At 34.8% G+C, this 14,222-nt stretch overlaps 1 protein-coding gene across 22 annotated transcripts in view; it reads left to right on the top strand.

Moving 5' to 3' along the window:
• Positions 1-14,222, top strand: part of dock7 (dedicator of cytokinesis 7) — an 87,220-nt gene that overhangs the window by 7,223 nt on the left and 65,775 nt on the right. For all 22 annotated transcript variants that reach the window (XR_007439287.1, XR_007439286.1, XM_049479726.1 and 19 more), the window contains exons 3-13: positions 244-419; positions 3,568-3,636; positions 6,460-6,589; positions 7,178-7,390; positions 7,992-8,077; positions 8,186-8,252; positions 10,139-10,288; positions 10,418-10,498; positions 10,637-10,799; positions 12,366-12,508; positions 13,207-13,300. Coding sequence is in view for 20 of the 22 variants with exons in the window: in XM_049479726.1 (XP_049335683.1) it covers positions 244-419; positions 3,568-3,636; positions 6,460-6,589; positions 7,178-7,390; positions 7,992-8,077; positions 8,186-8,252; positions 10,139-10,288; positions 10,418-10,498; positions 10,637-10,799; positions 12,366-12,508; positions 13,207-13,300 (1,372 nt within the window). In the remaining 2 variants the exon portion in view is untranslated. The remainder of the gene's footprint in view (positions 1-243; positions 420-3,567; positions 3,637-6,459; positions 6,590-7,177; positions 7,391-7,991; positions 8,078-8,185; positions 8,253-10,138; positions 10,289-10,417; positions 10,499-10,636; positions 10,800-12,365; positions 12,509-13,206; positions 13,301-14,222) is intronic.

The following is a 14,222-nucleotide window of genomic DNA, read 5'->3' as shown; positions in this document are numbered from 1 at the left end:
CACATATGCCCACTGTCTTCACCCTTTAAAAGTTTAAATGGAATTATAAAGGTTATTGCTCACCTTCATAATTCATAACTCTTCATTAACCTTTTGAAGGGTGAAGACAGTGGGGTAAAACTATTAAAATGATACTGAGGACATTGAATTCACTTTCAATACATATTAAGTGATTTTGTGAATCTGTTGTGATAATAATAAAACCTGTATTTGTCTCTTTCTCCTCTTCTACACTATCTTTAGGTCCCACTGACTGAGCCAGTAGAACCAGTGGACTTTGAGGAGTATTTGATAACTCACCCACCCATCATAGAGTCAGGACCCCTGAGAGACCTGATTGAGTTTCCTCCTGATGATATTGAAGTGATTTACACACCCAGAGAGTGCCGCACAATGGGCCAGGCAGTCCCAGAGGAAGGGTGTGTATGTGTGTTTGTGTTCAGTGCAGAGATTATAGAGATCTAGTTTACGTTCACATATATTTAAGTTCTGTATACCTGGGCAAAATGGGAAATATTATAAATGTGAAAAATCCTTTATTTTCCTGCACCAGCTTTTAGATTAGATTGTGTGAACATTGTCATGCTAAATGGACCAAAATATTGCTCTAAAATTACTTTTGTTGTTTTGCCCAAACTTTTTTTTTTGTTTTTGTTTGGTCAGCCATGAGTGATTCTCTTATGTTTTTGTAAATGAACCATGCAAATGAAAGAAAAAACATTAAAGTTTTAAACCAACCAGATAATGTTATATGAGATTTACAAAAGCCTTTCAATTGTTTTTTAAGGCTGACCTCACCCCAAATACGGTACAAGCCAAAAAGTTTGGTTTTCTTTTTTTTTTTTTTAATATTAAATTCATCAAAACTATTAATGGACACAAATGAAATTACGTAGTAAACAAAAATAGTGTTTGTCCTCCACAATCCCCTGATCTAAACACAACTGAGATTAGTGATTTGGGATGAGCTGGAGCTTCACACCGTGAAGGAAAAGCAGCACCTATTGTTTAGCACTTCCAGGAACTCCTTCAAGACGCTGAGAAAACTATTCCAGGTGACTTTACCTCATGAAGACACTGAGATTAAAATACCAAGAGTGTGCAAATCTGTCATTAAAGCTAATGGTGACTACTGAAAAGAATCTAAACTGTAAAACACAGTGTCAGTATGTGTTGTCAATATTAAATTTACAGTGTAAAAAATCATAAACAAAAGAAAATGCATTGAAAGAGAAGAGGTATGTCAAATAATTTGACTGGTACTATATTCATGAGGTGATATCTGGCAACTATACCCCTTACTCACTGCTGTTGTACATTTTTCCTTCTCCTCATGTTTTTTTTTTTGTCTTCCTCTTAAGGTTGCATGAATTCCAATATGCCTGTTTGTAAAGCGTTGCTGGGTTAGAAAATAAATGTCAGATTTTAAGAATACATATAGAAATGGCCCAAATTGAAATAGAAAATGTCAGATTCAATGTGTTTTTTGCTGTTCACGCTGTCACACAAATCCAAAGGCGACACATCTGTGTTTTTTCTTCATTTCATGCTTTTTGAATGAAGTGTTTTTTCTGAGTTTTGTTTGTTTCCTTTTCTCTTCTGTTGGCATCACTCAAAGAACCATTTGTGGCCCCTTTTTTCTTTATAAGAGTGTAAAAGGTACATGTTAAATGTGTCTTTTGCAGCTCTTCTCAGTGAAGTTAGCTTTGTTCTGCTTTCCATGTGACTTAACAGTATTTAAACAGTCAGTACAATGATCTTTAGCATTTAAGGAAAAAGTTTATATCTGTTATAAACTAATCATTCTGTAATTTAAAGTGTCCTGTATGATATGATGAGGTGAAACTCACTACTTTCTACAGTTATGTGCGATATGTACAACCAATCAAACTGGATTTCCTTAATTCCACAGTGAAAATCGACTGAATCTTTGTAGAAACCGTGACTGCAGGGACTTGCTGAGACTGGCTGATCATTCCGGTCCTCTCGGTGGCACTACTGTCCTGAAAAGAAAAAAAAAAAAATGTTGAGCCTTTGATTATAGGAATGTGACACTGAGGAAAACTGTGGTTGTGAGGGGCGGAGCACCCATAATTACACACCAAAGCCATGCTATTTTCATTCAACACTGAGACTTTTCAGCTTAAGCTGTAATATTTGGCGAAATGGGAGTAAGAACTCTGCTCACATCCTGTTATGTTCTGTATGCTGTGTGGTTAATCCAGTACGTTTGTTAGATTTAGACATTTGTCTTATAGCAGAGCTTATTTTTGTCCAACCCTTTTTTCAGCCATCCTTTATTCATGGCTTTCCCACGCTATTCTTTGTGCTGTTTATTATATTGCTTGTAACTTCCTATGCATTATTTTTTGTGTTTCTCAATAGAACTTGTTTGTTATCTTTACTGAAGTTTGGGAACTCCCTTGTGTCCTGAATTCTATGTTTCAGGACAACAGTTTCCTCTTGAGCCCTCTTCCACTAGCCGTAACCAAGTTATGCCTAACTTTCCCACTTTCCCACGTTTGTGTTTTAAAACAGGAGTTTTTCAAGTGAATTTAAATGAGGCTCTTAATTTTACGTTGTTTATATTCAACACACACAGAGTCTGTATCACCAGACATCAAAAATCCCTCGCTAATTAAAAAAGTAAAATACTGTGAAGATGTGGATAAGACCCTGTTTACACCTGGTCACTTAATGCAACTAGTATCTGAATTGTATAGTTAAAAGATTTACAAAACAATAAAAATAAACTTGGTAGTCAGGTGCATTTCTGGTTATTTAGACTAAAATCTGGTTGCTGTGTTGGATAGAATAAGAAAATTCATTCTTTACCTCTTTAGTCTCTTACTCACTCTTCTAAAGATGGTGACAGACTTTCCAAAAAATAACATTTTACACATCTCCTTTTGTTTTTTTTAAAGGCAACAGCTTCAGCAATGCATAATCCGTATTTCAAGGGGGGGAGTTTCACTTGTGTTAGGAGAAGTTTTGGTTGTATATTGAGTTTTTACAGACAAATGTGTCTCCAAGCACCTCCTGCTATGGACTTTTATCTATTTTTAATGTATTTTGGGTGTATTTCCAATGATTTCATGTATTTTTAAGTATATACAAGGTCTGAAAGGTGTATTACACACATGATCCCTAAATAGAGTAGCAGTGTTATACTCTTTCTTCAGATCTCACAATTCTGATTAGATAAAACATTTTTTCCTCAGATTTTTTTGTGATGTGATTTTATACTTTAAAGTGATCCTAAAATCTGATTTAAACAAATCTCTATAAATTGTGTTCTTTTTAGTATTGCAATGTTTTGAATTGTAATCCCTGTATTGTGATGTGTATCTTATCACTAGGTTCTTTCCAATACACAGCCCTAATACAACACTAGGCACAGAGTGTGAAAATATAGAATATAAATTAGACATGATCTCACATAGTGTTAATATTGTATGCTTTTTAATTGTATTTTTGTTGCAGAAAATTTAAGTTGGTTAAAGTAGTAAATATGTGAGATTATACTATACATGGGCCTCATTTGGTAAAATGTTAATTGCTTTTCAGGGACAGTGATGCACATGTTCGAGACTGTATCAGATCCTACACGGAGGATTGGGCGATTGTCAACCGCAAGTAAGATACCCACTTTTTTTTTTTTTACTGCTTTATTTTATTGATCAGTTTGAATTTGAGTCTGTTTTACTATGTTGATGTATTAAAAAAACAAACAACTCAGCATGCAGTGGTACGTTGTGTATCGTGTTTATGTCTAGAAGACATATTTCTTACCATATCATACCCAATAATATTAATATCGTAATATTGTAAAAATACATTGCAGTATATATTGATATTATTTTAGGGCCAAACTTTTTTTTTTGCTGTTTGTAGCAAAATTAAAATTCATACTGTTCTCATTTCTCATTAAATATATACTAGAGACAAATTATATCTGTCCAATATTCAATCCTGGATATGTGGAAATATATGGGGTAGGGGTGGGCAATATTATATCGTATACAATATATCGTGACGCAGAAATATCATGATATTAAAAATCCATATTGTGATAATAGGGCTGTTCTGTCTTAAAAGTAGTGTATTATTTACTGTGAAGCTTAAAGTGTATTTATTGTATAATTGTTTTAGTTTGCAGTTTATATGCATGCACTAAATATTCTGCAATATTATTTGCTGTATTATATTATTTTATGCTATTATTTATTTTATTTATTTATTTATTTTATTTATTACATTATGATTATTCTATTATACTATTATACTATATTCCTGAAATGAATGAATTATTTTAGTTTTCTTATATCACCAAGTATATCGTTATCGCAAAAATACCCTGAAATATCGTGATATTATTTTAGAGCCATATCGCCCACCCCTAATATGGAGTGCATTATTAGTAGCATTATATTATTGATCACTTACTTCTGTTACAGTATGATGAAAATCTTAATTAGTGCCATATCATTTTGTATGCATATGTAATATCTCCAAATAAAATAAAAGAATTATTTTGCTGCAGTAGTGTATTCTTAAAATGATTATTATTAATTCTTTTTTTATCAATGTTTTGTCATATCACCAAGAATATCTTTGTCCAAAAAATAGCGTGAAATATTTTGATAATATATTAGCGCCATAACGCCCACACTTAATGTCTAGCAGGTTATCTTATCTTTTTCTTAGAAACTGAGCCAAGTTTGTTTGTAATTCTGCATTAACCCTTAAATCCAGACCTACTTTTCCTGTTCTCCCTTTATTTATTTTTTTCAATCGCTCTTGCTTTTCTCTGGAAGATCATGTTTCAGTTTCTATCTGTTGTAAATGGGTGAGTTAGTGCGTCTTAAACGTGTCTCTTAATTACACAGCACCTGTACTTAATAATAGAGTGCCAGTGATCTGCTGCTGTTTCACCTGCAGTGTCTGTGCACACTCTCACTGGCCTGTAGGTTGTGTTACTTTCTGGAGGTTGTTGGAACACTTGTTCTGCTGTTTAACTTTTAATAGAGGTAGTTCTCTGATAGTAAACGTATCTATTACACAGTTGAGCGGTGGTAACAGAGTGGACTGTCACAAGATGCGTTTCTCCCACAGATACATGGTTTTTATGGCCTAATCACGAGGGTTTAGGATGCTATTGTGTTAGAGGAAAAGGTTTCACCCAGTCTGAACAGGGAGGTTATATGAAGGAACATTGATGTAGGCAGAATGCTTAACGTGAGGAGCCTCTGCAAATCAAATCTGCTTGACCAACCAGTTAATCAACACTGATAAAGGATTTGTTTGTTAGTATTTAAAGACCATAATTGTGTAGGAATTGTATGTAACCATTAGGGGTGTGCCATATCATATTGTATTATAATATTTTCGCCAACATTTATGAATATCATGAGCGATATTATACCCTAAAATATCAGCCAGCCCTAATTATTACATGAGGGTACTACTTTTTTTGGTTGCTATTTTTAAGAAAGGGGACTTTACACTGTTCTCATTTCCCATTATAAATCTACTAGAGACATATTATATCATTCAGTTTGCTTTAATCCTGGATGTATGGAAATATTTGGAAAGCATTATTAGTATCATGACATTCTGGATCATTTACTTCTGGTAAAAATCTGATCAATTCTAATTTTTAAAAATATTTTATATTATATCGTATGCAATAATAAATGTTATTATTATTTTGTTGCAGTAGTGTATTCTTGAAATATTAACTTTTAATTCATTTTGTTGTCATATCGCCAAGAGTATTGCTATCGCAAAAATACCATGAAACATGATATTATTTTAGGGCTAGGTCGCCCACCCCTAGTAACCATAATGTCGCAAATACACGTGCCATTTTTTTCTAGTTCTGGAGGGTCGATGTCTAGCAGTTCAGTAGGTGAATTTTCATTAAACAGTTTGGTCAAAAGCTGACAATAAACTTAAAATGAATTAAATAAAGGGGCAAGGAAGAGTGAAGGGGAGCGGGGAGGGGGAGGGTGGGTTTGTTTGCTGTTTTTTTTTTTGTGTTGTTGACTCATTGTAAAACTAATAACGGTAATAAAAATAATAAAAAATTGGTCACAAAAAAATGAATTAAATAAATAAATGAAATAAAATGAAAGAAGCAGTCCCTAAGATTTTGTCTTTTAAATTAAAAGCAGTGGTGTTTCTGAGTTGGGAGGGGATACAAAAATGTTAATTAGTGTTGTGGTTAATCTGGAAACATTATAAACAACATGTAATATATATGTTTTTTGCACTTATTTATCACATGACTAATTTTTGTTTAATGATGTGTACACAGCATCTCTCTTTCTGAGCTCATATGGTAGTAGATTACTTTTTATTCATTCTTAAATATGGATTAAATCTCATAACTAACACTCATGATCTCTCTCTCTCTCTCTCTCTCTCTCTCTCTCTCTCTCTTTCTCTCTGGCACAGGTATCATAAATTGGGGACAGGCTTTAATCCCAATACACTAGACAAGCAGAAGGAGAGGCAGAGAGGTCTACCCAAGCAGGTCTTTGAGTCAGATGAGCTGCCAGATCCCAGCAGTTATCAGGATGATCAGGTAAGCGTGCATACACATTGTATTCACAGTGACGTCAAACATGTCTGTGATCTGTCACAAGATAAAACCAGCATGTATTTAGATGCCCATGTATAACCAGCAGGGACTGTACAGAGAAACTACACAAGTATGAGTATTATGAGTATAGTTTTTCCTCAAAAATAGAAGAATAAGTCCAAAAATATATACATATTCGAATCTCTGTTTTAGTTGCTTTTTAAAAAAAAAAAAAAAACCTTGGTGCACTAGTACATGTATAACCTGATGCATAAATGTGTATTATACCTATTTTACACTTGTCAAAACAGGTATTCAGAGAGGTTGAGGAGGTCTTGTGAACTACAATGTTTATTTTATATAATTGTATCAAACTTGCCAGATCTTCAAAGACAAATATGCAACAAAAAAATCAACATACATTTTCTATAAAGTACTTAATTTCCTCATAATTGAGGGGCACATTTTTGGCACTATAAAGAGCTAGATATAAAGTATCTACCTTTTTCTCATCCAATCCAAAGATGGTAAAGAAGTAAAAAAATCTTATACACTGAAGAAGGCCACTGGAAGTACATATTTGTCTTTCAGGATGATCTGAAGCGCAGGTCCATGTCCATAGATGACACTCCCCGGGGAAGCTGGGCTTGTAGTATATTTGACCTGAAGAACTCCCAGCCTGATGCTCTGCTGCCTCACCTGCTGGATCGAGTGCCTAATGAGGAGATAGACCGGCACAACGAGGAGCAGCGCAAAGGAAATCGTCACCGTGAGCTCTTCGCCCTGCACCCTGTCCTGGATGAGGTGAGAGACTTTTCTTTTTCTCTGACTGCTGTATCTTTGCAAAGCCTGCTTTCTGATGTATTTTAAAGGAGCATCCCTCACTACCTTAAGAAACTTTTCAAAGACAGAGCTCTTCAAAGAGCACTTACTCTCCTAACACCTCTAACAAACTAACTACTTATAACCTTCTTCCTCTTCTTTTCTCCTCTATCCCACTTTCCCTTTAGCCTCCTTTAGGCCCTGTCTTAAATGTTTTTACCTTGAAATTCTAGGTTTTCTATTACTGAATGTACATCCTTATTGTAAGTCACGGACAAAAGCGTCTGCCTGATGTAATGTAACATAATGTAATGTATTCTTTACCACTGCTCAGAGAATAAGGATATGTGTATAATTTTACTAAAGAAAATTAGGATTGTCCTGATCTAGTTTTTTTTTTTAAACAAATACTTAAAATTAGATTGGGATTAAAATAGCCAATGCCCCTGATTTGCCCCAATCCCAAGTCACTGGATCGGTTTGGGACATCAAACTGTATGTCAGACTAATGTTCATGAAGGTTTTTTTTTTAATTGAAATCTAATTCATATTTTCTTGTTTTTCCTTTATTTGCATTTTTAAGGAGGAGCCTATTGAACGTCATTGTGTGCCTGATGTCCCAAAAGAGCACTTTGGCCAGAGGCTGCTCGTCAAGTGCTTGTCCCTGAAGTAAGTGGAGGACAGCGTCCTAAAAGCTTCCCTTTCCTTTACTTACCACAAAAAAATAATCTAAGAGTACCCTCTGCTTTCTGCTGACTCTCCGTTCTCTCCTCAAAGGTTTGAGATTGAAATCGAGCCAATATTCGCAAGTTTGGCCTTATACGATGTCAAGGAGAAGAAAAAGGTAAGCTGTTATGCCTACGTCTGTGCTTTGTTGGTGGAAAACTTGGGTGCTTCTGCAAAGTCATTAAAATTGACCTTAACCCAGGCTATTAAGAGCTGTACTGTAAAGGTCAGTGGAAGCATTACATGAATTCTAAGGCTGTGGGTCAAGTTCGCAGTTCATGTATCATTTATCTCAGTACTCTTTCACTTTTGTATTGTGCTTTTTATGTTCAGTAAATTATGAATTTACAAAGTTTTTGTTTGCAATTTAGTCTATAGGTAATTGGACCGTGGCTAGGCCTGTCACAATAACTACATTATCGACTTATTGTTCAACAATCATTTCAATCTTTTTAATAATTGTGTTATTGTCTATTGTGTTTGCATTAACAAAATGCACTTAGATATTTTATGACAGTCGGCGTGGCTGCAGTGACCCGGTAGTGCGGAAGCACAGTGAGACACAGACACAGGCAGTGAATTAACTCAGAAAAAAAAAAATAAAAAAATCTTTATTAGGAAAAATGCCCTCCATCAACACCCAAAACTAACTTAAGAAACAGGGATGGAAAGTTTATTGTCTTTAAAAGGGTTATTCCTTTGTTATGTTATCATTTTATTATTGCCAAATTACTGGCCTAAAAATGCCAACGGTATCATTTAGCACAATAATTTCTGGGACAAAATTTTTTTACTTTTTTTTAGAGCTTGTTGGATTGTATAAAAAATGTAACTACAGTGAAATCTTTCAGAATATCAATCCTTAGTATGCTTTATAATTTGTGAGCCATGTGTTAAATGGAAAGAAAGGCAGTTCCCTGGAATCATGGTGCTACATATGTGTTTTTGCAGAATCTCGGCACGGCCAATCATAGTGCACCTAACCTACTGTCTCCAAATAGCCAGTACACCAGTGCAGACTGTAAAACACCATGCATACCACACAAGGTGTTGACAGCAGCTTGCACAGCACATACCACATTCAGTGTGAAATAGCAGCTTTAGGAAGTTCATGTCAGCACAATCCCCAGATTTAAACTGAGTTGGAGGACATGGGGGAGTGGGGTATTATCCACTTTAGGAGGACTTTAAACATCTGGTCTTTGCCAATTGAGGATAAGGTGGGGTGGTGATCGTCCAACATCCTGACCTCACTATCCTGACCTCGCTCTGGTCTCGCTCTCTTCTGCAAAATCTAGAAGGCAAAAATCTCTCTGGACAGTAGAGACAGTTACAACAACAAAAGCAGGACATAACTATTTTAATGCTCTTGACTTTTATTATTATTATAATATTTTTATTATTATTATTTTTTTTTTTGTGCCGTAAAATGGTCTTTTTGCAAATAAATGTCATTATATTTTTTACACAGTGCTTTTCTAAAGCCCAACACTAGGGGGTAGCAGTTGCCTTTAAAAAATATATTTTATTTCTCAGACTTTCTTATTAACCCTTTCAGACCTGAATTATCACCAGTGATGGAAAAAAGAAGAATGCAGTTTTCTGTCTGTAATGCACAGAAGTAAAGGCTCTAACATCCTACTATAAAATCTGTTTAGCAAATAAATCTAATTAGCTAAAATATTTAATAGTTTGGTTTTATTCCCATTGCATTGGAAGCCTGTGTGTAGTATTTTATTCATAAACCATCCCTAAACAGTAAAAAGCATGATTAAAAGTGTTCTAAATGAGTAAAAATTAGTTACCGCCTTGCTTCAATGCCTCTAGTACTACTGTTTTTTCAGTGCAGTGGGCGGGGCCAAGCTACTGTTTCTTTGGTTTATGAACTTGTGCAATAAAACATTTAAAAATAAAGAAGGTACATGATTTCCATTGTAATGGATGCAGGATCTGAAACGCTTCATTTCTAACATATCACCGTTCTCTTTGTCTTTTTATCTTTAGATATCAGAAAACTTTTTCTTTGACCTGAACTCCGAGCAGACCAAATCTCTCCTGCGTCCTCATATCCAGACAGCTGCTATTTCTACCCTAGCTCGCTCCGCCGTCTTCTCCATCACTTACCCCTCCCAAGATGTCTTCCTGGTTATAAAGGTCAGAGACTGCTTTTAACAGTCAGTGTAATTTGTAATGACTATTATTTATTTATTTATTTATTTATTCATTTATTTATTTTTATTATTGTGCATGTGTGTTTTTTTACTCGTGAATATGTCTGTTCAGCTTGAAAAAGTCCTACAGCAGGGAGACATTGGAGAATGTGCAGAACCGTACATGGTCTTCAAAGAGTCCGATGCTGCCAAGGTAAGTCCGCATATTAGCAAAGCCTATAGTTTCCTCTGTGCATCTCTATACCAAAAAAACATACATTTAATTTATTGTAGTTGGTAAAGCTAAAGGGTTTTTAACAAAAACACATGTTTATTTTTCTGTGTGGTGAAGAACAAGGAGAAGCTGGAGAAGCTGCGCAGTCAGTCAGAGCAGTTCTGCCAGCGGCTCGGACGTTACAGGATGCCTTTTGCCTGGACCGCCATCCACCTGATGAACATAGTAAACAGTGCCGGCAGTCTGGAGAGAGACACAGAGCTGGAAATGGGGTTGCCAGGTTGGTCTACTTTTAAGCAACATTTAAATAACACTTTGATATTTACACATTCTGATTTTGTCTTATCCTGAAACATAAGATTTCCGAGTTTAAATGACAACTTGTGTAATCAGAAAAATGCAGTAATCCAACTATGAAGCTCCAGGTCAATTCACTCTTTGTTGGTGGTCCACGTGGAAGCACAGTAATGATCAGAATGGATGTATTACTAACTGTGGACTAGTAATTTTAGTCTATATAATAATATATAATTCCGATATCAATGTAAACAGTATAAAAGCCATCCCTCATGTTGTACAACACAATATTTAAGTACAAGTTTATAATCCATGATATTTAACACAACATTTTCACACACTGAAAATGCGTCAGTGGTGGCAGATTCTTAAAAACTGCTACTTAGTTACTCACTCATACATAATACATCGATTTTTTTTATTCACATTTTGATGCCCAGCAGCCAAACAAATATGGTTTCTTAATGAGATTCCTAAAAATTGTGCAACACTGATGATGTTTTTAATATGCTTATTAAAGCATATTGTCGATATGATAAGAAAACTGAATTACAGTATGATAAAATATTCATATATTGCCCAGCTCTATGTAGGGGTGTGCTATATTGTACCATACAGAATACTACTGCCAAAAATTCTGAAACAATAAAAAAAACTGCGTTGTGTTATTTTTGAAAGCAGTCTTTTTTTCTTTTCTTTTTTTGTATTGACTTTCGTATTTACTGTATTTATATGAATGATTTAGTTAGTGTAAATGAGCTGTACTTTAGTTATGTTGTAGATTTTTGTCGTTTCTTCAAAAAATGATACAAAATCAGCATTGTATGTTACAGTTTATGAAACAAAGTATTACATTTTGCTGATATATTCATGAAATAAAGTTTAAAAATGTTAATATTTTTTCATATTGTCAAGAATATCATTATCAAAAATATACCCTGAAATACTGTGAAATGATTTACGTGTTATTCTAATATATTTAGAGACTATTATAGTTATATAATGGCATTTAAAGCTTCCATTTTATAATTATTTTCTTTTTCACACTCTGTCTGTGCTTACAATAATCGCATTTAAATTAACATGACGTCAATCGTTTTTGTTGACGGTGATGCCGTCGATTGTGTTTCTTGCGTGTTTGTTTACAAGAGAATGAACGTCACCAATATTTACTGGTTGCACAATCAGTAATCAGTGCATCAATAATATACAAAAACATCTATACACACAGAAATATATACAGACATTTAAAGATGTGAAATATTAGTAATTAAAAGTTCATTGCTTATTAAAATAGAATAATTGCACTAGTGTTGTATTATCATTATATCAGTGGTATTAAATCGACTTAAATAACAATAATATTGTTTATTGCATTTATTTCATGAAGAATGCTATATATCATTCAAAGACAAATGGGCCTAAGTGCAAGGCTTGGCTCTTACTGCCTCATTAGTGCTGTTCTTTTTGATTCAGTAGCCAATAGGAATGATACAGCAGTTTTTTTATATATATTATTATATATATTATTTTTTCTTTGTTTGCGCAGAGCGGAAGGGCTCATGGTCAGAAAGAAGGAACTCTAGCATTGTGGGACGTCGTTCCCTGGAGAGGACTACAAGTGGGGACGAGTCCTGCAATCTGACCAGCTTCAGACCAGCTACTCTAACAGTTACCAATTTCTTCAAACAGGTCAGACTTTACTCCCACTCCTCCACCTCACTACAAAGAGTGATGATACTGACATGATAAAACAGACTGTTAGGAAATAATTGTTTGTTTTAAAGGGAAATGTTGATTGGAAAATGATCAAAAAAATTAACTATATATTATTGCTGGGGTGTAGTATTATCCAGATTTCTGTATGATATGGATTGGATTTGTTAATGCTTAAATAACACTGACTATCTGATGATTTCATTACAAACGGTAATACTGTTTAATTGGATGAAGGTGCTTGTGTGTTTTTTTTTTTTTTTTTTTTACTGGTTCACAAATTCGGAGAGTTACCGTATTTTTATATTTTCGCAATATAAGGCGCCCCATATCATAAGGTGCAGTATCAATAAATGTTTATTTTCTGGTCCATTTTCATACATAAGGTGCACCAGAGTATAAGCGAAAATAATAAGGAACAGGAGTGTCACCTAATTGGTGAATTCAAAGAGTTACTGTTTTTTTTTTTTTTTTTTTTTTTTTTTTTTTTGTGGACTATAAGGCGCACTGTCAATGAACTATCTATTTTCTGGCCTATTTTCACACATAAGGCACATTGTCGATTTTTAGGAAAGTTAGGGTTATTAAGGAAGTATTTTAAGTGCAATAGTACTTATAGTGCAATAAATACGATATGTCTAAACATTCTAATAATGTGTTCTATTTTGGGCTAGGAGGGTGATCGGCTAAGTGATGAGGATTTATACAAGTTCTTGGCTGATATGAGAAGGCCTTCTTCAGTTTTACGCAGACTTCGACCCATCACAGGTAAAAGCTTTCTAACATCAGCATTTTTCTCAAAGCTGAATGCCTTATTTGCCTTATTTGTTGGCCATAATGAATAATTTAAATGATTTGTTAAAATCAGTTTAGTTGTAAAGCTGTAGTCTACAACTCAAGTTTCGAAAAAAGGTGGGAAAAATGAAACAGAATGCACTGATTTGCAAAGCTAATATACCCATATTTTATTTTCAGTAGAACATAAAGCACATATCACATTGAAAATGAGACATTTTACTTATTACATATATTACATATAAAACTTATGATGAACTTGATGGCAGCAACACATCCTAGAAATTGAGGCTAGTGATCTTCTGACCTTTAATCTTTGTTGTATTAAAAACAGACATGATTTTATACTAGAAATTACTTCCACAAATCCATGTCTGTGAGCAAAATTTGCTGTGCGAACCACAAATGCAGGTTAAGGGTGCATCATGCAAAGCAGATGCCATATATCTTATATATAGTCACCATCTTCTCAAGCTCCCTTAAACTTGGATTCATATGGCCACTAGGGGTGTCACGATTTTGATATTTCATCGAAATCGATCAAATTTATGTCATGGTCTCGAGCATCCCAGTCAAAAAGAGGATCGACGATCCCCCCCCCCAAATGGCGAAGCATGCTACGCAAATGGCGCAGCGCACTACGCAAATGGCGCAGCGCACTACGCAAATGGCGCAGCGCACTACGCAAATGGCGCAGCGCACTACGCAAATGGCGCAGCGCACTACGCAAATGGCGCAGCGCACTACGCACATAGCGCAGCACGCTATGCAAATGGCGCAGCGCGCTGTAGCTCAAAGAGCAGCCCTTTCTCCAGAGAATGTGGACATTCTTATCTTCTTAAGGAAAAACTTGAAAATATTAGAATAACAGTTGTTTTGTCTAGCCTCAAATATG

The sequence above is a fragment of the Astyanax mexicanus genome, chromosome 5 (assembly GCF_023375975.1).
Source record: "Astyanax mexicanus isolate ESR-SI-001 chromosome 5, AstMex3_surface, whole genome shotgun sequence".
NCBI classification, from domain to species: Eukaryota; Metazoa; Chordata; class Actinopteri; order Characiformes; family Acestrorhamphidae; genus Astyanax; species Astyanax mexicanus.
The sequence above is the reverse complement of the archived record's forward strand: the minus strand, read 5'-3'. Positions and strand labels throughout refer to the sequence as shown.